The sequence below is a fragment of the Spizellomyces punctatus genome (assembly GCF_000182565.1).
Source record: "Spizellomyces punctatus DAOM BR117 chromosome Unknown supercont1.4, whole genome shotgun sequence".
Classification (NCBI taxonomy): Eukaryota; Fungi; Chytridiomycota; class Chytridiomycetes; order Spizellomycetales; family Spizellomycetaceae; genus Spizellomyces; species Spizellomyces punctatus.
This window is the reverse complement of record NW_015971540.1, coordinates 572442-595985: the sequence shown is the minus strand read 5'-3', so window position 1 is coordinate 595985 and position 23544 is coordinate 572442. Positions and strand designations below refer to the sequence as shown.

The 23544-nt window shown below is 47.7% G+C and overlaps 10 protein-coding genes across 10 annotated transcripts; 5 read left to right on the top strand and 5 right to left on the bottom strand.

Moving 5' to 3' along the window:
* The first annotated feature begins 1481 nt into the window (after positions 1-1481).
* Positions 1482-4294, top strand: SPPG_02627 (uncharacterized protein). The gene is made up of 15 exons (XM_016750910.1): positions 1482-1801; positions 1934-2034; positions 2104-2211; positions 2267-2414; positions 2474-2515; positions 2582-2630; positions 2699-2756; positions 2819-2926; positions 2990-3112; positions 3170-3285; positions 3366-3549; positions 3610-3688; positions 3751-3827; positions 3888-4007; positions 4072-4294. The coding sequence occupies exons 1-15, from the start codon at positions 1561-1563 to the stop codon at positions 4213-4215; spliced, it is 1698 nt and encodes a 565-aa protein (XP_016610172.1). The 5' UTR covers positions 1482-1560; the 3' UTR covers positions 4216-4294.
* Positions 4295-4706: 412 nt separating this feature from the next.
* On the top strand, positions 4707-5913 carry SPPG_02626 (uncharacterized protein; the record flags this gene model as incomplete). The annotated part of the gene is made up of 1 exon (XM_016750909.1): positions 4707-5913. One exon carries the CDS (start codon positions 4707-4709, stop codon positions 5775-5777), a length of 1071 nt encoding a protein of 356 aa, XP_016610171.1. The 3' UTR covers positions 5778-5913.
* Positions 5846-6421, bottom strand: SPPG_02625 (uncharacterized protein). The gene is made up of 2 exons (XM_016750908.1): positions 6328-6421; positions 5846-6268 (listed from the first exon to the last, which is right to left on the bottom strand). The coding sequence occupies exons 1-2, from the start codon at positions 6398-6400 to the stop codon at positions 5994-5996; spliced, it is 348 nt and encodes a 115-aa protein (XP_016610170.1). The 5' UTR covers positions 6401-6421; the 3' UTR covers positions 5846-5993.
* A 139-nt stretch (positions 6422-6560) lies between these two features.
* Positions 6561-9124, bottom strand: SPPG_02624 (uncharacterized protein). The gene has a single exon (XM_016750907.1). It carries the CDS (start codon positions 9009-9011, stop codon positions 6726-6728), a length of 2286 nt encoding a protein of 761 aa, XP_016610169.1. The 5' UTR covers positions 9012-9124; the 3' UTR covers positions 6561-6725.
* A 386-nt stretch (positions 9125-9510) lies between these two features.
* SPPG_02623 (uncharacterized protein) lies at positions 9511-11416 on the top strand. The gene is made up of 3 exons (XM_016750906.1): positions 9511-10394; positions 10498-10783; positions 10855-11416. Exons 1-3 carry the CDS (start codon positions 9915-9917, stop codon positions 11199-11201), a joined length of 1113 nt encoding a protein of 370 aa, XP_016610168.1. The 5' UTR covers positions 9511-9914; the 3' UTR covers positions 11202-11416.
* Positions 11354-11995, bottom strand: SPPG_02622 (uncharacterized protein). The gene is made up of 2 exons (XM_016750905.1): positions 11729-11995; positions 11354-11666 (listed from the first exon to the last, which is right to left on the bottom strand). The coding sequence occupies exons 1-2, from the start codon at positions 11989-11991 to the stop codon at positions 11432-11434; spliced, it is 498 nt and encodes a 165-aa protein (XP_016610167.1). The 5' UTR covers positions 11992-11995; the 3' UTR covers positions 11354-11431.
* Positions 11996-12035: 40 nt separating this feature from the next.
* On the bottom strand, positions 12036-14674 carry SPPG_02621 (uncharacterized protein). Its single transcript, XM_016750904.1, has 5 exons — positions 14228-14674; positions 13657-14161; positions 13349-13580; positions 13197-13288; positions 12036-13132 (listed from the first exon to the last, which is right to left on the bottom strand). The coding sequence occupies exons 1-5, from the start codon at positions 14559-14561 to the stop codon at positions 12190-12192; spliced, it is 2106 nt and encodes a 701-aa protein (XP_016610166.1). The 5' UTR covers positions 14562-14674; the 3' UTR covers positions 12036-12189.
* Positions 14675-14820: 146 nt separating this feature from the next.
* On the bottom strand, positions 14821-16313 carry SPPG_02620 (uncharacterized protein). Its single transcript, XM_016750903.1, has 2 exons — positions 15265-16313; positions 14821-15194 (listed from the first exon to the last, which is right to left on the bottom strand). The coding sequence occupies exons 1-2, from the start codon at positions 16043-16045 to the stop codon at positions 15187-15189; spliced, it is 789 nt and encodes a 262-aa protein (XP_016610165.1). The 5' UTR covers positions 16046-16313; the 3' UTR covers positions 14821-15186.
* A 1957-nt stretch (positions 16314-18270) lies between these two features.
* Positions 18271-18747, top strand: SPPG_02619 (uncharacterized protein; the record flags this gene model as incomplete). The annotated part of the gene is made up of 1 exon (XM_016750902.1): positions 18271-18747. One exon carries the CDS (start codon positions 18271-18273, stop codon positions 18745-18747), a length of 477 nt encoding a protein of 158 aa, XP_016610164.1.
* Positions 18748-19003: 256 nt separating this feature from the next.
* On the top strand, positions 19004-23544 carry SPPG_02618 (uncharacterized protein; the record flags this gene model as incomplete). The annotated part of the gene is made up of 11 exons (XM_016750901.1): positions 19004-19213; positions 19270-19908; positions 19967-20284; positions 20346-20646; positions 20701-21067; positions 21136-21625; positions 21697-21782; positions 21842-21956; positions 22035-22144; positions 22220-22757; positions 22813-23544. 11 exons carry the CDS (start codon positions 19004-19006, stop codon positions 23542-23544), a joined length of 3906 nt encoding a protein of 1301 aa, XP_016610163.1.

The window sequence follows — 23544 nt, the reverse complement described above, 5'->3', positions numbered from 1 at the left end:
ATATAGTATATAATATATACAGGTTATTATACAATTATAGAGGAATTAATACAAGGCTACAAATTACAGCAATGGATGGATGCACATGAGTCTGGAGGACTACCATAGATGCTGGTCCCTACAACCTCTAATAACAAGGACTATACTCAAGGTATTGTATAGCTTATTATAACTGCACTAATGTAACAGATTTTAAGTGGATGACTATGGTGATGATGACTTGGATCTCCTAGCAGGTGATGTGGGTGGCCATACTAGGAACCATGGTCTCCAAATCCTTTTTTTTTGGCTTTTGGTAGTGAGTTGAGGGGCAAGAGGCAAGGGGTTCAGTTAATTGTGAGCTGAGCAGGATTTAGAGGCTTTGATGCAGGTGATCAGGCCATTGAAGTGCTCTGTTGGGTTCCTGTGAACCTAAGATTAGGGTTGGGAAGCTGGTTATGGGGATTTAGTGTTGCTATGGCTTCTACCTCACAACTTTGCTCTGTTGAATATACTCTTATATATATAATTCTTGGATAAATTCCTATGTTAAAACTACAGCATCACTGCAACTGATTTGTTGGTGGCAATACTGATACTTTCCAATTAGGTGACAGCCAAGTTCCTGCATGGGTTGTATGAAATATGCTAAAAAAGGTCTAAGTTGCAATAATTGTGGGCACTGCACCCCTTTTCTTGGTTGTGGTAGCCACATTTCCCATCTCAAAAACCAAAATAAACATCCATGTGCCCCCATCTGACTAGTCCATGACATCCCTAGGCATCTCATGTCACTACACTAAGCCCATTATCAGCTAAGCTAAGTTGTACCTCTAGGTTCTCAAAGTCCCTGCCTCTATTATATAGTACCTCTTTACAGGGGTCTGGTGCCTTTGCAGTGGGGCTTGATGTAACTAAAGATATCTGAGTGAGCCTACTTAGCTGTGTGAAGTGTTAAGCAATATGATGGCTGTTGCTGCAATTTTATTCAAAATATAACAGGATAGTAACCTGAATAACTTAATAACTTTGTAACTTATCAGGCAGATCAGAGGAGTCTGAATGCCCCTGGATAATAGCTACAAGCCTCTTTAATGGCTTCTTAGAGGTATATACTGTATTCAATAACCTATATTTTTTATTCTATAATACTATGCTTACTATTTGCTCAATATAAGCTGATGGAGGAACATCTCTCTGATACAGGAACAGTAGAACAAATAACTCTTAATAGAGTAATCCACCCAAAGGGTGACCCAATCCTAACAGGTGCACTTAACCCAACATGGTTGAAATTAATTCCAGATCTATGGAATAATATGAATCAAATGTCCATTTAAATGTCCCATGTAAAGTAACCCATGGGAACTGTGTCATGATGTTTGTGTGTGCAGGTGCATTTTAGCCTCGGTTGTCAACATACACAATTATATCATAACAGTCTAACTTCTTGATATGTCTCCCTTCCTTCCACTCCGTGATCGTCAAATTCTACTAAGCCACAATTCGCTAGCGATAGCCAACAATACACCAATTTGCAAGATCACCTAAACTTCTCCACAACCGTCTCTTAACCATACAATGCAACAACTGCCAAAGCAGCAATTGTACACTTTCTGCCGTCCACCATCTGTATCGGCTTCCTCATTTGTTTCCCGTTATCCGCAGCAGCACCTCTGTCCAGGGTGTGTTTTCATGCCACGTTCGCTCCTGTCGACTGTCTCTTTAAGCCTGCATCTTCGAAAGAAAGCCAAAATGTTGCAGCATCCGGTTCCTAGAACTCAGAGCAGACAGGCCTCTACAAAGATTGGGGCGGACAAAGGTAGGCTGAAATTCCGGCAACGATAGATACGGTGTGGCATCGCTGGTTCGTAATGGAACCTCCACTACTTACGTCCAACTGGTCCCCAGCAATTTATATTCTAACCGAGCATATATTGGTTTGGCCCAACAGGAGCAAAGGTCTTGAACCTCTCGACAGTCAATCAAGCGGTTGTCGATTGTGAATATGCAGTCCGTGGCGAACTGGCCATTCGCGCCGAAGTACTACGTCAGGTTGGTAGTGAGAAGCGGGTTGCTTCTCTCAAGTCACGTTTGCTAAAACATTGCTGTCATTCCTATAAGCAACTTGCGACCGCACAACCAAGATCTTTACCGTTTGAGCGTATCATATCCTGCAACATTGGTAATCCACAACAATTGGAGCAGCGACCAATCACTTTTTTTCGGCAGGTGTGGTTCATGAACGTTGACATTCGGGAGAGCGTCTTTAGTGACAGTGACGTAGGTTACTTCTCTGGTGGAGTACCCTGAGTTACTGGATGACAAGAACATATCTCTTACCCGTCAATTGTTTGCCACGGATGCAATTGAACGCGCCAAATCTCTCCTGCAAGCCATGGGCGGAAGTGTTGGTGCTTACAGTCACTCTCAAGGTAATACGGTGCAGTCTTCCTTCCTTGACCTGCTTGTAATATTGACGCATATTGCGTAGGAATTCCTCTTGTTAGAGAGAATGTTGCAAAATTTATCGAAGGTTGACAGCTATGTGGCCGCCTCACTTCAGGTCGAAATACCTGCTTAACCTAAGTTTCATGACCAGAGCGTGATGGGTACCCGTCGGACCCCAACGATATATTTTTAACTGCAGGGTACCTGTCACACACCTGCTCACTCATCCATCCGAAAATCTGTTAATATTTTATAACTGTCTTTAAAGGGCAAGTCCTGGGGTGCAAACTGTTTTGCAAACCCTTATTGCGAACAATCAAGTTGGGGTATGTTCTCTTGTTGAAATGTCTGTATCCTGGGTTGCTTTAAAGATTATCATCTTCGAAAGATCATGATACCAGTACCCCAATATCCATTATACACTGCATCGATTGCCCTTTTTAAGGGTAATGCGGTACCATATTACCTGAATGAAGAAAATACGTGGGGTTTGTCGGTAAGGACATGTCAGTGCGATTCTCTGGAAGTCCGCCACTTATCGGTCCTCATGCTGCATCAGGTGGAAGAGCTTGGGAGATCGATTGCTGCTGCCCGAGAAGAAGGACTTGACGTCCGGGCTCTTTGTGTGATTAATCCCGGAAACCCAACTGGTGGATGTCTGACGGTGGATAACATGCGGGATGTAAGTTCCTTATCAGGATTGACGTTTGCTGGGAGATGCTAAACAAAATTTTCGTAGGTTATTGACTTCTGTCATCGAGAAAAGCTTGTACTTCTTGCCGACGAAGTGTACCAGAAAAATATTTATCTCCCTCAGGACTTTCCGTTTCACTCCTTTAAGAAAGTACTGAAAAGGTAAGGAAAAACGTGGCGAATTGTGGGCGTGTTGGAGCGAGTGGTGACGGTCCGTCAATAACTATCGAATACTGCTGTAGCATGGGTCCTGCGTACGGAAGCGTGGAGTTGATATCCTTCCACAGCGTGTCAAAAGGCGTGGTAGGAGAATGCGGTCGGCGAGGGGGTTACTTCGAATGCACCTCGATTGACCCTCAGGTGAAAGAGCTCTTCTATAAGATTGCCAGCATTTCACTGTGCCCCCCTACGCAAGGACAGCTTATGGTGAGGAATGTGGCCGGTTCCGCGGCATGACTGTGGCGTCTAACGTCGGTGCCGTCTCAGGTGGATTTGATGGTCAATCCTCCCCGCCAGGGCGATGCATCCTACGACTTGTATAAACAAGAAACAGATTCCATTTACGGTAAGCGTCCTGGGGAGGCTAACGCACCGATGATCAAGATCAATGTCTAATATTTTGGGCAGAGTCATTGAGAAGTAGGGCATCCCGTCTCGCTGATGCATTCAATCGACTGGAAGGAGTGAGTTGCCAGCCCGCACAGGTATGTGGAGTATTCTGGCAAGATTAATTCATCCATCCCATAACACTCTTCAAACTCCAGGGCGCGATGTATCTTTTTCCACAAATCCTATTACCGACAAAGGCAATTGAAGCCGCAAGGACAGCAGGCCAAGAGCCAGACGTAATGTACTGCATGGAGTTACTTAATGCAACTGGAGTGGTATGTACTACGGGTACCCGTGCCATGAGAGGAGGGCCACATGCTCATGACTGATTCATCTTAGTGCGTCGTACCGGGATCTGGTTTTCATCAAAAAGAGGGTACATGGCACTTTCGATCCACCTTCCTCCCTCCGGAAAATCAAATGGAAAATTTCATTCAAAGAATTTCGGAATTTCATCAGGAGTTCATGGACCGTTACCGTTAGAGTAGAACCTGAGCGTGCTTATTCATTTTCCCCTGGCAACTGTTAAATATACACGACATCACACCCTCCTCCTTGCAAACGAACTACCCTATTATTCTTTTGGAATTCTGCAGCGCATCGTTGCATGTATCAAGGTTTGAAGCTCAGGGTTGTCATACAACTCCTATCGAGTATGTGATGGGACACCACACAGCGGTTAACACAGCCGTTTGAATTTAATTTAGTTGTAATTACTTCCATTGTGGGTTCGTTGTGGTTGCATTCATTCAATGCACTATTTCATAGCAATTGCTACGGCGGTGTGGCCATGACATCAAACCTGGTTTAACGCATGCGCTGCTGTGTTTCTGCTGTCTACCCGTTATCTGTCCCATCATATATTCGATACTAGTTGTAGACTGCTGAAGCGCATGTCGTACAAACGCATGTAGACACGTGACTGCATCTCAAATTGCCTTCCGCGTCAGCAATTTGGAATTGGCCAGTTGGAGATGGCAAGCGAACCGACACCGACTTTCTCAGGTTTCTTTTCTCTGGCTTCTATTCAGTCAATATGTCCTTCGACCCCAGTCCAATATGGCGATGTGGCTCATCAGCGCTTGCAATCTCAGCTGCGTTTGAAGATGGCTTGGGAAAGCATATACGAGAAGTACGGACAGGAGTTCCACGATGCCGACGAAATTGACTTGGAAAAAGAGGAAATTGTGGTGGATAAAGGTTGGGTACGAAACCATGGGGTCCACGTTTTTGGGAAAGTATTCTATCAAAGTGAGGACGCAGAGCTGCGTTCAGACGATACAGGCTTGGACACCGACCGTGCGTTCGAGACTCCGGCGCGGGTCCAGGTTGCTGCAAGGCATATGTCGCGCAAAAGGAAGACCATATTAGACGACTGTGCAATGACCTCGGTCAAAAAGACAAAATGTGGACCCATAGTTGCGCGGATTTACACGCTCCCTGCAGATGATAAAGCCGCGCAGAAGCTCCTGTATGACGACGAGGCGTTTGATAATCTTCTTCCCCAACACCCGAGCACCGCACCGTGCACACCTTTTCGTACCTTGAAACCTACGGGAAGACTACTCAAAGGGCACAAGACAGCATCGAGAGTGCCAAGACGTGGCACACCCTCCCTTGCCATCAACGCTTTAGCGACGCCTGTGAGATCAAGGGTGGCAAGTGTCCTGGCGGATCTGGATCTGAACGCTGATCTTGATCTTTTGACTACCCCTCATAAGACATTGGAGAGCGAGGCGTCGAGGCTTGAAAAAGTTCGACTATCACCAGGCAAAAAGGACATGCAACTTCCATCAGAGGAGGCGAAGCAGGGAAAGGATGAGAATGGGATATTTGTCAGAGTGTCCCGCGGGAAGGCGGCAGCTCGGCCGAGGAAATGGTTGGCGATCAAAGAAACTGGAGATGTTGATGATGTGGTCATTGTGAAGGTCACACCAGGGAAAAAACGAGGTGTGTGCCTGTCTGCCATAAAGCCCGATACAGACGCCAAGCCGGAACAATTCCCGTCCCCTGCTTGCTCCATCCACATGTCTGCAAGTGACTAATGAAAGTAGCAGCATACGGCCGGTCCAGTCACAAACCTCCACAGTCTCAAGAGTCAATTTATGTAAATAATAACCGTATGTTCGCAATAAATATATATTAAATAGCCCTGAATTCTGTCAATGCACAGAAAAGAAGAAAAGTATGGTTCCCCAAACGTCACGGGCAAAGATGACCTATCCCGACAGAAACACTCTCCTCGCATATGGCGCAGCCCGTCACCGAGAATCCGTCAACTCCCCTCTGGTGGCCTCCCGCAGCGCATGCAACTGCCCCAATTGCTGATCATTCAAAGCATTCAACTCGTGTTCCTCCAACTTGCGTCCCAATCCTCGAGGCGTATTGGGTTCAAAGGGAGACGCAGAAACTTGATGCTGGAGCATATCTCTATACCGTGTCCATTCTTGCATGAATCCAGGCACGAAAGCGGGGTCGGCATTGGAGTGTCGTCGGAATTCATCCTTTACGTAACCGTTTCCAATTGCTCTCAAGGCTGGAGGGATGTCAGCATCAGCTTTGGTTTGAAGGCTGTACCTTAATCTGTATGGTTACCTGGAGGAAGCTTTTTGTGCAGTCTTCGGATAGATCGGTAGAGTTGGAGGGATGGTTGTAGTGTGCTGGACATTGTTGTGAGTTGCCAACAGTGGAATAGTTGGCTGGAAGACAGATCTTTGTCATAACCGGAGCGATGACTCACGTGGAGGCACAGCGATCTTTGTGGTCCCGGAAATTGCCTGCTTACAGACACATCGTATGCCCACTTGGAGAGGGATGCAAATCTATGCAGTATAAATGAGCATATAATATCCGTAGATTATCTTATACAATATAAATGTTCTATTTTCAACTCTAGTATTCGACTAATATCTATGCGCTAGGCTAGAAAAAATGCATCAATGTACAATGCCACAAGGGGCTCTGGGTGTTGGTCTTGCGTTGTATCGGGTGCTTTATGCAGCTGGCGCCACCACGCCGTAGCCCAGTGACGCTCGCTCTTCCATCTCCTCTCCACCCACCCCACGTGAGCCATGAACTAAAAGCACAACCAATCGTTGTGCCGCCCATGCATCCCCATATCCAGCCGCCTTTGCATACCATTCTACAGCTCCCGGCACATCCACCGAGCAACCCATGCCCATCTCCAGGCAGTGAGCGAGATGAGTCATGGCGGGTATCCAACCATTCAATGCGGCCAGTTCGTACCACATGACGGCTTCGGAGGGATTCAAGGGGAGAAGATCGCCTTTGAGGAGAATGTGAGCCAAACGCGTCTGTGCGCGCGGTTGCCCTTCAGTGGCTGCCAGCCGAAGAAGCCGCAAAGCTTCAGCACGGGTAGCCGACGAAGATGGCGAAAGGGAGGAAGATAGAGATGAGGGTGTTGATGATAGGCCATCCAAATAGAGAAAGGAGAGGTTTGTCAGCGCACAGACGTTGCCTTGCCTTGCGCTGGCGACATACCACCGCACAGCGTCTTTGACACTGGGCCGGACTCCTACACCCTCTTCATACAAGTGCCCTAGTGTATTTTGCGCTAAATCGTTTCCACGGATCGCGCTCCTCCTGATCCATTTGAAAGCTCTCCTCTCATCTGGTGAAGGCAAACCAACACCATTAAGATAACATCGGCCCAAGCTCAACTGTGCCGGAGCATGTCCCAGCTTTGAACTTTGCTTGTAGAGATCGAGAGCGCGGGATTCGTCCACCGGCGTTCCGATACCATATTGACAACAGTAACCCAGGGAATGGAGTGCAAATGCATTACCAGCCCGTGCTGAGCGGCGGTACCATTCAACCGCCTCTTTTTCGTCCTTTTCAACACCGATACCGTATTGGTACGCATGTCCAAGATTGTGTTGTGCACGGGAATGGCCTTGACGGGCAGCGGCGTGATACCAAAAGGCACCTTTCGCCTCATCCTTGCGTATACCGATGCCATTTTGAAGACAATAGCCAAGATTGCATTGCGCCCAAGGATACCCTTGTTCTGCGGATAGAGTATACCATCGGACAGCAGCCACTTCGTCCCGTTCAACGCCAAGACCCTCTTCGTACATGTAGCCCAAGCTGTTTTGCGCATAGCAATTACCGAGTTCAGCCGATCGGGTGTACCATTTCACGGCTTCTTGGAGATTCTTGGCCACACCAACACCTTCTTCATAGGAATGAGCAACATTGTACATGGAAACAGATTCACCCTGCCGTGCGGCACGCAGGTATAATGCAAAGGCCATTTTGTCATCCTTTTCCACTCCAAATCCTTCGCCGTAGCAGTATCCGAGGATGCCTTCTCCACGAGGCTGTCCTGCAGCAGCCGCTCTTTTGTAGTAATACACTGCTTGTTCGGCACTTTTCTGCACGCCAACGCCGTCATGATAACACACACCTAATGCATAATTAGCGGCGGGATGACCATAAACGGCAGCGGCTCGGACTAGCCAAGATATAGCATCGGGACCCAATTCAGTGACTCTCTGAACCCACTCCTCTGCTTCAACGCGATCAATTTTCACAGACGGCCGTCCGTAACGACGAAGAAACGCAAGCCGAGCTCCAGCAAGACCATTTGCACTATTGGCTGCAGCCATGTACAGTTGCTCGCACAACACAAAGTCTTGCGGTATGCCTAGTCCAAATTCATAGCAAAAGGCCAAAATGGCTTGAGCCTCGACATAGGACTTTCCGCGGCAAGTGGAGGCTGATTTGCTATCTAGGATGCTCTTGAGCAACTTTACAGCTCTCTTTTCATCCACATCTTCCCCATCTTTGCCAAACAAGAAGGATTCAGCAAGACCCAGGGTTTTGGCCATACATTCTTCATCGTGTTCCTCGGACCGCCGGCGACGTGCAATGGACGACAGACGACGAAACAAGACGGTTGCAATATGAGAGGGCAATGGAGGTGACGAAGGAGGCGTGTCTTGCGGTGTGCAAGGAGGTGGTGGCGGCGGTGGAGTTGCTATATTTGAACAAGTATATGGTGACGCGGACGACGAGGAGGAAGAGGACAAGGAAGAAGACGACGAGGAAAAGGAGGATGCGAGGTTAAAGTGCTCCAAGTGTTCTGGTGGTGGCGGTGTTGGTAAAGGAGATGTTGGAACCGTGATTGCGGAAGGAAGAAGAGGTGTTACTGGCGCCGTTGTGTTGTGTTCTCTCTGCAACCGCGACGACGAGCGCCGAGTCAACAATCGCCGGACAATGGACGGCCTCTTTTGTCTTGTGACAGGTTCTGTGGTCATTGTTTCTAGGCGTTGTTTGCAAGCTCTCTCGCTCGCTCCTGTTGCTCTTTATCGAGTTCAGCAAGCGAGATGAAAATTGGGCAAAAGCGAAATGACCCCGCAAAGATAGCCCTAGCAAGAAAGTCACACCTCAAGGCAAAAACGACAAAAAGTTTGACCAAATGTCCGGAGAAGAGTCATAACTTTGACATCCAAAACAGGAAAGTTTTTAGATAAATTCGACTGAAGGGCGGCATAAAAAAACGGTCAAGTTGTTCCATTCCAAGAACTCGGTTTTCACACTTTTTAGATTTAAGAGAGTACACAGCCACTCATATCATCTGATAGCCTATGCTACTCACATGACATGATCAACATTTCCACGTGGCATGCAGGTTGCGTCATGTTTGTGGATTTTGCACTGCCCACCGTGAAACAGCGCCCCATGACTGTGCCACTCATTCCATGCAAGTAGCGGATCTTTGAAAGGGCGATGCAAGTGCGCAGTAGAAGTGTTCCAATAATGCCATGCCAAATGTGTGTGTGTGTATGTGTGTTTGACATATGGCAAATGACAAGACGAGATCCCGATGCAGGGGGATGGCGATGCCCAGCCGTAACTCGTCGTTGAACGAAGAAGAAGAAGAAGAAGAAGAAGAAGAAAGATCATTTACAAAAACAACAACAAAAAAAAGTTAAAAGATACACCTTTTTGCAAAGACTCTCCCCATTTCAACTTGTCTTTCTCCTTCGAACGGTCTTTTATTTAATCTTCTACTTTTCCCCCTTTTTGCCTCACCCCCCCTTTGCAGACTCTAGAGCTTTGAGGCCCATTTGACGAACGCGTCATTTGTTGGATGGTCCATCGTCGTCGTCGTCGTCGTCGTCCTCGCTTAAACACTTTACATTGCATTTGCAAACAACATGGCGGCAACTGTTCTCCCGCTCAAGATATGCACACTCCCAACTGATCGCACGCAGCGGCGTTTCTCTTTACAGCAAGACTCACCTCGTTCAGCCCGCGAGACTCCCACTTCTCCCCGAAGTTCCCGTAACTCAATGTCCTCACTGTCCTCGGCTACCACCGTCGTTCAAATTGATCAACCAGAAATGGAGATTCTAGACGAACAGGATGTGCCATCTCCTACTACCCTCGATGCCAGGCGCTCCTCTCTTCCAGGAAAGTTTGGCTCTATCGTTGGAGCAGAGACCTTGCACAGGAGATACAGGCAGAAAACAACCGCTCGGTTTGGGAAACTGTCAAAGTTTTTTGGTTCAGAGCCGCCTCTGGATATTTCCGTTTCCGAAGTCGAGCAGCAAGGCCTCAAGGCACTCTTGATGTCAAAAGTTCCTCGCGCCTACTTTCTTTACTCGCTCCTAGAAGATTACTCTTGTGAAAATTTGGTAAGTTATTCCAAAGCGCGTTCGTACCTTGCCTTAGGTGCTGATTGCCAGCTAGGCAAGAGTTTGCTAGACAAATGTTTGACTGATCTCTCTGCGCCCCTAGTTTTTCTTCCTTGAAGTCGAACACTACACAACCTCTGTCTTTCCCACGGTGGAACAACAGCGGTCGGCTGCACAACATATATATAATACATACCTCAATCTCAACTCACACTTTGAAGTCAACCTCGATGAGCGCGTTCGAAAGGAAGTCGTCGTCGCCATGTCGTCGGACGAGACACTCCCCGACTGCTTTGACAGTGCCAAGCGAGCCGCCCTCCATTTAATGGAAGGATCGTGGCAGAAATTTGCAAGGAGTGACATTTTTGCACGAATGAAGAAGGAGATTGGTGAGTCTTCCTTTTGCAAGTCCTTTTATTTTCCTTTTTTCTTTGGATATGAACCAACACATTTTATATAGGAACATTGCAATGTAACCTCACTGAAAGTCGCCAACCAGCAGTCCTACTCCTCATGTCCTACTTGGACAGGCAAGCCGGCCCTCTCCTCTCATCATCCAATCCCGCCGCCAACCAAGCCAATCTTTACCGACATTTGCTCATCCGCCACATGATTCACGAGTACTGCCGGACCATCCTCCAAGTTGATTTTGATGACCCCGTATTTGTCAAACTGGCTGCTCACATTGTTACAGAGCGTAAAAGCGTCTCGTTGTCCCGGACCGCGGATGATTCAGGAGACCGGAAACGGACACGAGCTTCTTCATTCTCTGTGTGGAGGGGAATGACGTCAAAACTCAAAAAATAAGAGCCTTTGGCTTCATATAGTGCATATATACAAATCAGATTTGTAGATTTTGTAGATTTTGCTTTGGTGGACTTTATACTCTAGAAAATGCCGCCCCCCCTCCCCTGGTCGATTGTTTCCTACTACAAACAACTTTGTTCCTAGAAGTTTTTCAGTGTACGATAGATAGTCTTGTATGATAGATTCCCAAAAATTGTTTATATCTGGTTCGTGAATCAGTTTTTCCTTGTTCATTGTCCATTACTCGCTACATCACACCCTCTGACGCCCTCTACAAACGCCCAAACAACTCTGTTTAACACCTCATCAAACCCATCCACACTCGATAGAGTGACAGTAGATTGACCATCGGCACCCAGCAGGGGCGTCAAATCCCTCGATCCTCCCGGCGTCAGAAACTTCTCAATGATACTCTGTCCGGATGATTCGAGACGGTCAACGGCTGTGGTTGGATCATCATCGCATCTGTCATCGTCATCATTAAAGTGATCGTGTTCAATGCAACCAGATAATTGTAAGAGGTTTACCGTAATGAAGCTCTATACACCACCCCCCGTTTGATGATTTCATCGTATAGATCCACCAAATCCCCCAACCGATGCGTGCGAGCTTGCTCAGACGTTTTGCACCATATTTTAAGGGATTTTTTGAGCGGTGTGTCGGGATCCGCCGAGAGATGTTTTTCGGGAGGGGTTTGCACAAAGTTTGGAGCGTCGGTAGCTGGCTTGGATCCTTCTTTGGGTACGTCAGATGTGGGTTGCCTTTTGGATTTACTGGATTTGGCCCCCATTTGTATACATTTACTAGCTCGAAAAAATGACAAGCGTGCATCAAAGGGAGAGACATTTCTAGTCATTACGTAATTCGCTGGATCAAGGTATGGTTCATGGTGGAAAATACCCTTGCCGGATGCATTCCAATAATATAAGAATAAAAGAAAAACAAGGTCCATGCGTGCATATGTATAAGTATCATCTACCGCAACCAATCACTCCTCTACAGGCTTCATCGCCCCACATCGGTGGCACTCGGTCCTCGACCGAAAATTGTGAAACGCACACTCTTGAATCGGACAATCCCAATCCCCATCTCTCCTGGCACCAAATGTCCCGCCATTGTAACCTTCAGGTACAATCTGTGCCCCAATACTAGCCCGTCCGCATCTGGTGCAAGCTGTTTTGGATTTAAAGTTCCAGAATGCACAGGTAGGGTCAGGACAGAGCCAGTCGCCGGGTCGGAGGTTGTTTTTGGAGCTAGGTTTGTGGTGGTGCGGCCGGACCATACCGCCGTTTACATGCATAGAGGCATTACACTTCATGCACGCACGGCGACTTGCGAAATTGTGTGTTTGGCAGTGGGGACAGAGCCAGTCGCCTGGGCGCAATTCCATTGGTCGTGAAAGCTGCTGGCGGGCTCCCTGCATATGCATCGCAGGGTGGTACTCCATTCCAGCTGGTTTGACTGTTTGGCATACTTTGCATTCATTTCGATATTGAAAGTTGTGGAATCCACAAGCGGGGTTAGGGCATGCCCAATCGCCGGGCTTGTTGGGAGCAAACGATCTTGGAGGTGCAGGAAGCGTGACAGTCAAGCTGCACTTGACGCAGTTGCGTCGACTGGCAAAATTGTGAAACTGGCAGTTGGGACAGAACCAGTCTCCGGGTCGCACTTCTTGTGGCCTTTGTTGGACTGGTGTTCCGTCTGGTGTCAAGAAGGAAATGCCCAGTGTTCCGTTCATCCCATTCGGACGCGCCAATTCCATGCCCGCTGGTCGAGGACCGCGGCACCGCATGCAGAGCATTCTAGATGCAAAGTTTTGGAATGTGCAGGTCGGGTCTTGGCATATCCAGTCACCTGGCTTTAATGGCTGGTTGGACACGTATGGGGTTGGAGATGGATTGACTGCATGGCATTTGGAACAGCTTCGGCGACTGTTGGGGTATCCGCTCAGTCAACAATCCAAATGTGACCACGCACAGTCTCTTCTTCACTTACCTCGCAAAATTGTGGAACTGGCAAGTAGGACATAACCAGTCTCCCGGCTTCACTTCTTGAGATGGTGTGGCTTGCTGGGCTTCCAGATCAGTCTGGCAAGAGGCAGTTAATTACAAAGCACCCTGCGCATCTCACATGATAACAATACTCACCAAGAAGGGGCCGCGAACCGCTGCAGTCTCTTCCAGATCTACCTCACTACCAGGCGTGACTTGAACAACGCGATCCCCCATAACACGTCCATTCAAGCTCAATGCCGCCATTGCGTCTTCATGGGTATGTAGCACAACCAATCCTCGTCCGTCGGATCGACCCTCGGCATTCTTGATCATCCACATAGATTCTGGGGCCACACCACTTTCTCCAATGAATGTCAATACCTGGCTTGATGTCCAATGATGCGAAAAAGTTAGCAGCCTACTTCAACGACTCTGAAAGTGCTGCCGCCACAGGTACTCACGTTTGTGTCGCCTTGAAAGGCACTCCACCCAGCCGCACAACCCTAGATCGTGCCACCGCAAAGTCCTCAATCTCCTGCCCGAGATCAATGGGTATCGACAAGGGTAACTCCAATCCAGGCGGTAATGCCCCATCCCCTTTTTCAGCAAACCACGTGTGTACCCTTTGCAATAATATAATCGCCAACCTCGCCACCGTCACCGCATCATCCAGCCCACTATGCAACCGTCCTTCATGTTGTAGGCCCATCGCTTTGCAGAGGCTCAGGAGAGATGCAGTACTTGCTGGTCGTGGAACGCCGGCAGAGAGAGTGATCATACGATGAACCTCTTTGGTGATGTCAAAAAAGACGCTAAAGAGTGGCGGAAGAGGTATGGCCTTTTCCTGACATTCCCGCGGAAGTTGAAATCGGAAATCCCATTCGCCATGGGCCATGAAGCAGAAGGTGCTTTGAGGGTTTGTTTGAATGAAGGAGAGAAGATCTTCGACGGCCTCGCGTAAGGTTCCTACATGATCAATGTGAATTTCTTAATTTCTTGTACACGCGACAACTAAGAATTCAAAGTGTATACCAGCGTTTTCAACCAGCTCAGGCGTGATCCCTGTTAGTTGGGTGCAATAGGCCGTCACGGTCGTCTCAACTGGCCTCACAAAGTTTTGCCTTTGGTGCACTATTCTCCGCTCAGGTACCGACACGACGGCATACGATAGTTCAATAATTTCCCCTTTATCCCTTGGAACTTGCACCGCACTAGGGTCAGCATGGTTCTCGTCGCAAGTTGCTTCCAAGTCAACGGCAATTATAAAGTCGTAAGGACAGTGCGGGATGAGGCCATCGGCATCCCCTTGCAGCGACAATGACGACAGGAGGGAACCAACAAGATCTGCTGACATTGTGCCGTTCATATGGAGAATTGGCTGCCGGGATGAAAGGGAAGGAAACCGACACTACCACGCGGAACCAAACACGCGCAACACTGTGGGGATGAACACCACCTTTTACCAAAGGAGCGAGCTCGTTTGAAAGTTAGAACGCGCATCCATCAAGCCTTTTCTCCAATCGAAGATCTCATGTTGCCATGGCAAAGTGCTGTGCCATTGTCATTGTGACTGCGCAATTCACCAACACACACACAGCAATCAGTTCAAAAGGCCATACTGCAAAAGGGCGTTATCGAAAATATCTTGTTTACTTTCAATTTTTTTATACAAAGAAATAACAACTGCGGTCTAGTAAAAAAACAACGAAAATACAAAAGAAACGTTTCTGCCCAGTCCACTTATCTACACCTGCTTGTATATCTTACAGTGTCAGATCCTTTGCCTCAAAGCCCATCAGACAAGTTGAATATCCAATGCGATTGCAATGGAAACACTTTTTCTCATTCGCAATCCAGAACCAAAAAAGAAGCTCTAACGTCCGCTGTCCTTTGAAAGGTATGACACGTTGCTTCTTTGCAATAGATATACGTTCCGGGGGATAGCGCGTCATGACCAAAACTTTGGGGCGCATTCAGCTGCCTCTTGCGAATCACAAAACTATTGCGAGTGAATCACAAGTAAGCCCTCTGAGGAGACATTGTTAAATTCAATCCAGACAGATTCTTACCAGCTGGGGAACGGGGTTTCCGAGCGGTTTGGGTGGGACTGGCAAAGTTTGTGTTCCCTCGCCCTTGGCCTGCGTTCGGCAAAGGTTCTAGCTGAAATATTTCTCGAATAGCATCCACAAGCGTCATGCCTCCACTGCCATTTCCAGTATTGGTATTGCCATTTCCACCAGTCTTGTTGTCATTTCCACCATTCTTTTTGCCATTTCCACCGTTGCCAGACTTTTTGCCATGGCCGTGTTTGCCCTTTGTCTTTGTGTTCTGAGTGCAGACGGCAGCATTTGTGACCTGAATCGTCACAGTTCTGGTAACCGTAACTGTTTGGACGTTTCCACCGTTCCCGCCTGACTCGCCACCTCTTGTCCTTGGATCATGGGGCAGGAAGGTGACTGTAACTTGATTTCCTCCATTCGTCCTCGTTTCCTGTGCTGTCGTCGCAATAGTGACTGGTGGGGTTGTGGGCGATGGACTCGTCTGTTGAGGGGGAGGTGGTGGAGGAGGAGGAGGAGTCTGTTGCGGTGGGGGCGGTGGAGGCTGCGTTCCTTGATTGATTGAGATGGTTTCTATTCCTCCCACGGCAAGCGTTTCTGCGGATTTGATAACGACCGAGGTCGTAGGGGGAGCGGGTGGAGGAGTACGTGTGGCATCCGTGGAAGCGACAGTGACAGAGGAAGCACTATCGGGGCCAGGATATCCGGCCGGCGGAAGATTGACCTGGGCATCCACAGTTGCCAGCGAGGCCACCAGTGCCAATGCCGTACTGAGGATCAAGCTAACCCTCATTTCTTTCCTTGTCGTCTACGCAGCTCCAATCGACAAAAGAGGGGCCGACGTCAAAGTAAAGAAAGATGCAATCGGACAACAAGTGCGAGAAGGAGAATCCAAAGTAAAAAAAAGGACTTTAAGGACGAACTCAACAAATGCCTTGAGGCAAGCAAGTTGGAAAGTAGGAAAAGAACAAAGAAGCTAAAGGAAAAAGGACGCTACGGAGGATCGCTTGAGACAAAAATCCCCGGCTGCCGTTGTTTCCAACCCCAATCTTCTTTTCAAGCCATAACTCCATTCTTCAAACGTGTAAAACAAACGTGTGACATGATCTCTATTACATAATTCATATTAACATAGAGAGTGGTTGTGGATATAACATCTGAAACATGAAACAAACGCGTTTGCCGTACGGGGACGTCACACAGAAATGCGGCCACGTGTTAGAGATACAACTCTCCACAAGGCCTCGACCTTTCCACTGTTGAAGTGGGGAATGGCAATTCGTACCATTGCTGTTATTTTCTCCCATAATTTTCCTTGCAAGCGATGAAAAGCGGAATTTTGCATAGCGGCATTCGTTGTGGTACATGTTTAACAAGATATGCACTTTTGCATATGGTAAAAAATTGAAATTGTTAAACGGAAGCCGCTTTGTGTCCCCAGCAATGCAATTATCTGTTCAGACATTGCAGCTCCAACTCAATTCTCGAACTGCGCTTTTCGCCATTCACTTCATTTACAGGTTATTGGCTTTTGCTTGAAAGCGGAGCGAGTCACTTTCTGTCATCAGAGTGGGGCTAGGCGTGTTCGACAGTTGGTAGAGATTAGTTTTCTATAAGGGACGGCTGGTAGGAGTTTTGTGTCCTTTCCATGGCATCAGGTGACAACAATGTGGGACATATGATATTTTGATTACTTTATGGCAAGGGAACAAGCGAAAAAATGTTGAAAAATATAACTGATCTAATCGCTCAGTGGATATTTAAAAGCGTACATCAATCTGTCATGGCCACGATGCAACCATGGCCGCCGATATTACTGGAAGATGATGCTCTCCTTGTACGCACTTTTGATGTGCCAGCAGAGGATGCCATGCTACTGCCAAAGATGCGGTAATGTCCCTTTATCTCCCTGCCACAAGACAACAAGCAAAAAGATTCGGACGTGCAATGTCTGTCAGCACAGTGATGGCATCATGAAGTGCGCAATTTGCTATGTGACAATGGCTATTGGATTCTCCTCGTCACGTAACGATTATTCGTTTTGGGACAAGCAGTAGCCGACTCTGCTCTTGATCTAACTTTTTATCATGCACATTCGCTGTTTAATAGCCCGCATTCTTTGAAAGCAGCAGACATGAATGGAATCAACCGTCGTGTCAAGAACAAATGATGACCAGTAATGCCAGTGGAAAAGCCGCGCTGTAGAGCAGATAAAGGAACCATGCTGTTGGTCATCCGGCCTAGAATCGTGGCTTCCTCCAGTGCCTGGCGTTTCTTATAGCCATTGATACCAATTACCACACTACCATCGACAGGGTGCATCGGGCGTCTGCTACCAATACGATTTTGAAAGTTACTCGGGTCACAGGGCGCCATGCGTACTATGATCAAAAAGAGTATCCCTGAATGTACGCTTTGCCTAGCCATTGCTAGGACCAAAAGAACCAAGAGAGCTATGAGATAGTGTCGCGAATCAGTGCCGCTATGTTAGAGACTTGGCATCACTTTGAGACTGGAGGATGAGAGGTGATGATGCGCAAGTTGGCAAGGAGGCACCTAGTGCAAATCGAACGATGAGGTGTATTTTATGGTGCAGAGTTGTGCGGTTTCACAAGTGCAGACTTTGCAGATGCTGGAGATACTGTAAGCAGATGTGACTGTGACGGATGTGACGGATGTCCTGGTTGCGATGCGATAGCTGCAATAGGTGGGAGAGCGCTGATGAGAGATCCACAAAAACGTTCTTGCCAAGTCTGGATACCGTGGATGCGATGGTTTTGGTGTCTGCTGTTAGGTGTTCAACAAAGGTGCTGGAAAACAGGCCCTAGTAAGAGGGTTGAAGCATTGGGTTTTGGCTGTATACCAAAGAAGGAACGTAGATGATTTGGATTCCAGATGTGTATTTGACCGTTTGTTTATAATCACACGTGCGTTCACGTGACAGCACACGTCAGCTCACATTTACTTCCCAGACAAAATTCCAGCACAACCCTGCACTGTTGCCCGGATTCGCAAGCTATGCCTGCCACGGACCTGAAAACAGACGCTTCGCTGCAGATGCCTTCCATTCACCAAGTCATTGGAACCGACCAGAACCATTTCACTAGGACTTTGCACTGGACAGTACCCCCTGACACCAAAGAGCAAAGCGAAGAAGAAGTGCGCTGGTGGTTTATCGAACATACGATGGACACCAAGCAGATAATCCAGGTCTACACGCCCTTTTTTATTTCAACTGCAGAAAAGCCAGTCACCAATCTGGTTCGCTGCGCGATGTGGGAAGTTCGGAAACAAGTTGAAATGGAAACAAAGATTGTAGAGTTGAGCGAGGAGGAGGCTCGGATAATGTTTTTTGGGAAGAGCGTCATCAAGCGAAAAGAATTTGTCGATAAATGGTTGACGGATGTCGGTGTGGAGGATATGGATTGCGGGCATCATCAATTGGGCCAGTTGCATCTGTGGATTTGTGATGACACGAAGGTTAATCCAGGATAAACTGGCTGCAATGGAGCGAATCGACTGCAATGCATATACATTTCATTTTATTTCCCGCCACGAAAAGGAAATGAATGATGTCATGCTTGAGTTCTTTGGAGAACGTGCCCATTCGACTAAGCCTCCACAGCAGATCCAGTTTAAAAGTGTTCTTTCGACATGCGAAATCCTCCCACCAAAATCCCCATTACATTCTTGAGACTCCTGACGTACGTGCAAAAACAAAAAAACCAAGAGACCTATTTTATGAAATTAAATGGACACGGACGGGTCCCCTTTCCGTTTCCTCAGTCGCACTGCAACTGCAGAAAGGATAAAACAATGGCGGGAAAGGCACCGCCTTCAAAAGTCGGAGGAAAGGAGAAATTCAGACGATGAGGCGGAGAGGGTGGGTGAGAGCCCGGAGGGAATGTTTGTATCGGCTAGTGATACTGGTTATCCTGAGCCGAGGTTCGAGGACTTGGAGGTACCATTTGCAGTGTATTTTCGTGCCTTCCAATTAGTTTCTCATGATTGTAACAGATCAAGCTCGTTAGAACAATACCTTTCCTAAAACAGCGCTGGTACGATTGGGATAACATCAAGCATGGCTCCTTCCGAACACATCAGGGGCCCCATTATAAAGATGCCCACGAAATTGAGTTCACTCACAAGCCCACCGGAACGCACTGGACTCTCAGCATACGCCCCAAAGACTTTCATCGATTCTCTGTGCTCCTGTCAGATCCCGATAACAACGACCCTCGATTCAAAAGAATACAAAAACGCCTTGTGAGAAGAGCCGGCATCTCCCCAATTAAAAGGGATGAATTGTCTGAGAAGACACGCAATGGCGATGAGGATGAAGTCAAACATGTTCATGAAGAAGATAATGGACAATATTGGACTCCAACAGAAAAGAGGCCAGTCCCGAAGCCATTGCTAAAAGGCGAACGAAGAGGGGAAGAGCTTGTCGAGTTCTTGCGACGCGTTTTGAAGGAGGTTAAAGAACCATGGAATATCCTAGGAGAAACCTGGGCTGCTGTAGAAGAGAGAAGAAGGGGAATGATTGTATGCGGGCTAATTGAGCTATCTCGGACGAGTTTGATTGGAACGTGGCACGACGGTGTGAAGGGCAAAGAGGGATGGGTTAAAAAGCGGCGGGGAGGGAGAAAGAACGATGTAAGAGTCCGTGCATATAGCAACAGGGTTGAGCTCATTGTTGACCTTCATTGTCCAGGTCTTTTGTTTCCCGGATTTTCTTGTACCGCGGACGTCCCAACAGCGATGGCTGGCTCTGCGTTCAAACTACCTATTGTACTTTTACTCCCCAATGGATATCACCCCCCAAGAAGTGTTGTTAATTGATGGGTACTTTCAGGTCCTGCATAAAGATACTCAACGTAAACAGATGGACTTTCACCCACGTGATGAGGATCCCACCGGCAATCTCGAAGATCGTGTATCAGTGCGCCCTGGAGGCAGACAGCATCATGCTCTACGAAACGCGTTGGTATTGAGGCCTTTCAATAAGCGCACCAATGAAATATGGGTCAAGGTAAGAATTAAAGCCGCAGGATGCACAGCTTCAACCACGAAAATAACATAACGTCTCTTAGGACAAGCACCGACTGGCCGTCCTCAATGGCTTTCGTGATCTCCTCATCGATTTCCACTATGAAATAGGCGGACGTGGACGGGCTCGTGTAGCGAGAGAATGGGTAGCACAGCTTGAACTGCGGCGAGAGCGAACGACGTGGTTCAGGCAGGTGCAGGCAGACGTTGGCCGCTATGACTCCTTCGCGCCGGTTCGCCTAGGAACTCATGCAGACTGCGTCAAATGGATGGTGGATGCAAGTGCGCACTTTGAGCAAGTCTATGATGCAATTGTGTCCGCGGAAAAGGAAATCTTGATTGCAGGTATATCGTCGAATGTGGTTTGTCACGGATGGCAGGTACTGATCCTTCTAGCAGATTGGTTTATAACTCCCGAAATCTTTCTGCGTCGAGGTGCTGATGGCATACATAACGAGCACTTGCCCACCCGACTTGATCGCCTTCTCTTCAAGAAAGCAAACGAAGGCGTTCGCATCTACATTCTCTTGTACAAAGAGATGAACCTTCCTAACGCGTCCTTACACGCCAAGGAGGCGTTCATGGCTAGAAAAATGCCGTATTATCTTCTTGATCCCGCTGTGGAAGACCCTAATGGCGAATTGGAGCTGAAGGAGAGGAGTAATATCGTAGTATTGAGACATCCGGATCAAGGGAGAGGGTTTATCGGCCCAGTTCTCGATACGGTCATGTGGGCACACCATGAGAAGGCGGCTATCATTGATCGGTAAGTAATTATACATTTACTGTCTTTTAGCACACAGCATCCTGATCAAGCTGTACGGCAATCGGCAGGAAAATTGCGTTCATCGGCGGAATTGACCTGTGCGTTGGTCGCTACGACACTGCAGAACACACTTTGCGGGACGATCTGGTCTACAATAGTCAAGGCCACCTTGAACCTCGAACAGATGGCAATGAGATATCAAACAAGATTGAAGCATCCGAGAAGGACTCTAATCTTCTCAATGAACATCAATCTCACAAACACGGCACAATTGAATGTTCCCCGCTTGTGCACGATGCTTTGCATTTGGTCAATGGCGAGCACGCAAAAGACTCTATCGCCCCGTCAGCTGAGAACGTAGATGACAGCAAGAAACCAGAAACCGAAAGAAATGGTGTCATCAGCACAACTAACATTCAAGCAGGCACTCCACCGACCTCTCTCTTCATGCCCACCGAGGGCAAAATGACTGAAAGGCAGGATGAAAATGCAGATGCACCTAAACGTGCATTAGATCATTTGCCGTCCAAGCCGCTGGCAAACATTTTTCCTGGGCAGGTTGGTTGATATTGAGATATGATTTGCGAGCGTAGTTGTTTTTGTAAACCCTTTAACATTTTGGGCTGCAGGATTACAGCAATCCGCGAATTAAGGACTTCTTAAAACTTGGCGAGAAACCTTTTGAGGATATCATTCCACGAGACCATACGGCCAGGTGAGAAACTGATGGTCATGACATTACACTTTGCATGTGTGTGACCGTTATGGTTACAGAATGCCTTGGCACGACATCGCATGTACATTCCGTAAACGTCCTGGAGAGGAAAACATTGAAGGCCCTGTGGATGACTTGGTCTGGCACTTTATTCAGCGATGGAATTTCGCAAAGGTACAAAAGACGAATTGAAAATGTCCATCGGACAGCGAATCGTGCACGTTGTACTTATATTGGACGTTACTACCGTAGTGGGAGAAGAAAAAAGCAGACCATGTCATTCCGTGGCTTTACCCCAGTCAGTGCTTAATTCAACAGACGCCGGAGGAGGCAACTGGATCTCTTCAGATACAAATCCTGAGGTATAGCTTTGTTTTCAAATGCATGCTATTATTGCCGGTTACAAACTGGACGTGGTCGCTTATATCTTAATGCAGATCTGCGTCGCAATGGTCGGCGGGAACTCCTCGGGAGAAATCCATCAACAACGCGTACATTGACCTTATCCGCAACTCTAAACATTATGTCTATATCGAAAACCAGTTTTTTATCACGAAATTTTCTTCTCCTTCTCCGCATGTACAGCACCAGTCACCACAAGGAAAGGAGCCCCCCCATTTCAATCGCCGCGGTCAAAAGCTTCCTATCTCCCGTGTTCGAGTCCATAACCCGATCGCATCCACCCTGGCTCACCGTATTCTGGTAGCGCACGCGAAGGGCGAGCAATATAGGGCCTACATTATCATACCTCTTTTTCCTGCGTTTCACGGGGATGTGACTAAAGGCGATTCAGATCCCGCATTGCCGTATGTTCTCAGTGCCCAAACGGAATGCATCCGAGGGCTATTGGACGAGCTGGAGAAGGGAGGCATTAGCAAGGATCAACTTGGCAAATATATCTGTTTTGTGGGACTTCGAAAATGGGATGTCTTGGGTAATCGGTTGGTAACTGAACAGGTCTATGTGCATGCAAAGGTAGGTTCTTGCACATTGATGCGCACTGAAATCAAGAATACTTACCATAATAAAGATCCTACTTGTTGATGACCGCTACGCACTCATTGGAAGCGCCAACATCAATGATCGCTCACAAATGGGTTCCCGCGACTCTGAACTCGCCATTCTTTTGACGGACACAAAGGGTATCACGACGACCATGGCATCCAATCCCTACCCGAACGCCTCCAACTTTGTCTACTCACTTCGTCTCCGCCTGTTTCATGAACATCTCGGAGTTCCCTTCCCTCCAGCAATGACCGATGTGTATTCCGCGGACGAAACGCACAAGCCAGAAGAGTACAGCACTGAACCCGCCCTCCTTGACCCTGTCTCTGATGCCTGCTGGGAGTTTTGGACCACAACATTGGACATCAATACCAGAACGTTGCGCCACGTCTTTCACGTCGTCCCAGATGACACTGTAAAAAATTGGAAAGACTACAAAGATTTCCTTCGAACACGCGGTGGAGAAGTGGAAGAAAACATGGAAAAGCATATGAACGACATGGCTAAAGAGCAAGGAGTACCTCTTACCCTCCGCGTAAAAGATTTAATGGATGACCAGGAACTTGCTCGAGACACTACCGAAACCGGTGATGTTCTTCTCAATGAAAGTGACGGTGACCTTTTGGCAAAAGAGATTTTGGAGAAGAGGGTGAGGGGGCATGCTGTCCGTTTTCCTGTCCACTTTTTGGAAGAGGAAGAGCTGTCTCGTTTGTTTAAAGGGTTGCATCAGTTGGCGCCTCGCAGAGTATTTACGTAG

Bases quoted from the DNA above. Each gene is read 5' to 3' on its own strand.
- SPPG_02622 (XM_016750905.1), bottom strand. From the start codon at position 11,991: ATGGGGGCCAAATCCAGTAAATCCAAAAGGCAACCCACATCTGACGTA. The intron at 11,667-11,728 runs GTAAACCTCTTA...TGACGATGACAG, and splicing joins GTGTATAGAGCTTCATTACG to ATGCGATGATGATCCAACCA.
- SPPG_02620 (XM_016750903.1), bottom strand. From the start codon at position 16,045: ATGAGGGTTAGCTTGATCCTCAGTACGGCATTGGCACTGGTGGCCTCG.
- SPPG_02627 (XM_016750910.1), top strand. From the start codon at position 1,561: ATGCAACAACTGCCAAAGCAGCAATTGTACACTTTCTGCCGTCCACCA. The intron at 1,802-1,933 runs GTAGGCTGAAAT...TTGGCCCAACAG, and splicing joins AAAGATTGGGGCGGACAAAG to GAGCAAAGGTCTTGAACCTC. The intron at 3,550-3,609 runs GTGAGGAATGTG...GTGCCGTCTCAG, and splicing joins CTACGCAAGGACAGCTTATG to GTGGATTTGATGGTCAATCC.
- SPPG_02625 (XM_016750908.1), bottom strand. From the start codon at position 6,400: ATGTCCAGCACACTACAACCATCCCTCCAACTCTACCGATCTATCCGA. The intron at 6,269-6,327 runs GTAACCATACAG...ACATCCCTCCAG, and splicing joins GCACAAAAAGCTTCCTCCAG to CCTTGAGAGCAATTGGAAAC.
- SPPG_02623 (XM_016750906.1), top strand. From the start codon at position 9,915: ATGGCGGCAACTGTTCTCCCGCTCAAGATATGCACACTCCCAACTGAT. The intron at 10,395-10,497 runs GTAAGTTATTCC...CTGCGCCCCTAG, and splicing joins ATTACTCTTGTGAAAATTTG to TTTTTCTTCCTTGAAGTCGA. The intron at 10,784-10,854 runs GTGAGTCTTCCT...CATTTTATATAG, and splicing joins ACGAATGAAGAAGGAGATTG to GAACATTGCAATGTAACCTC.
- SPPG_02621 (XM_016750904.1), bottom strand. From the start codon at position 14,561: ATGAACGGCACAATGTCAGCAGATCTTGTTGGTTCCCTCCTGTCGTCA. The intron at 14,162-14,227 runs GTATACACTTTG...TTGATCATGTAG, and splicing joins TGAGCTGGTTGAAAACGCTG to GAACCTTACGCGAGGCCGTC. The intron at 13,581-13,656 runs GTGAGTACCTGT...TTGGACATCAAG, and splicing joins CCTTTCAAGGCGACACAAAC to CCAGGTATTGACATTCATTG.
- SPPG_02624 (XM_016750907.1), bottom strand. From the start codon at position 9,011: ATGACCACAGAACCTGTCACAAGACAAAAGAGGCCGTCCATTGTCCGG.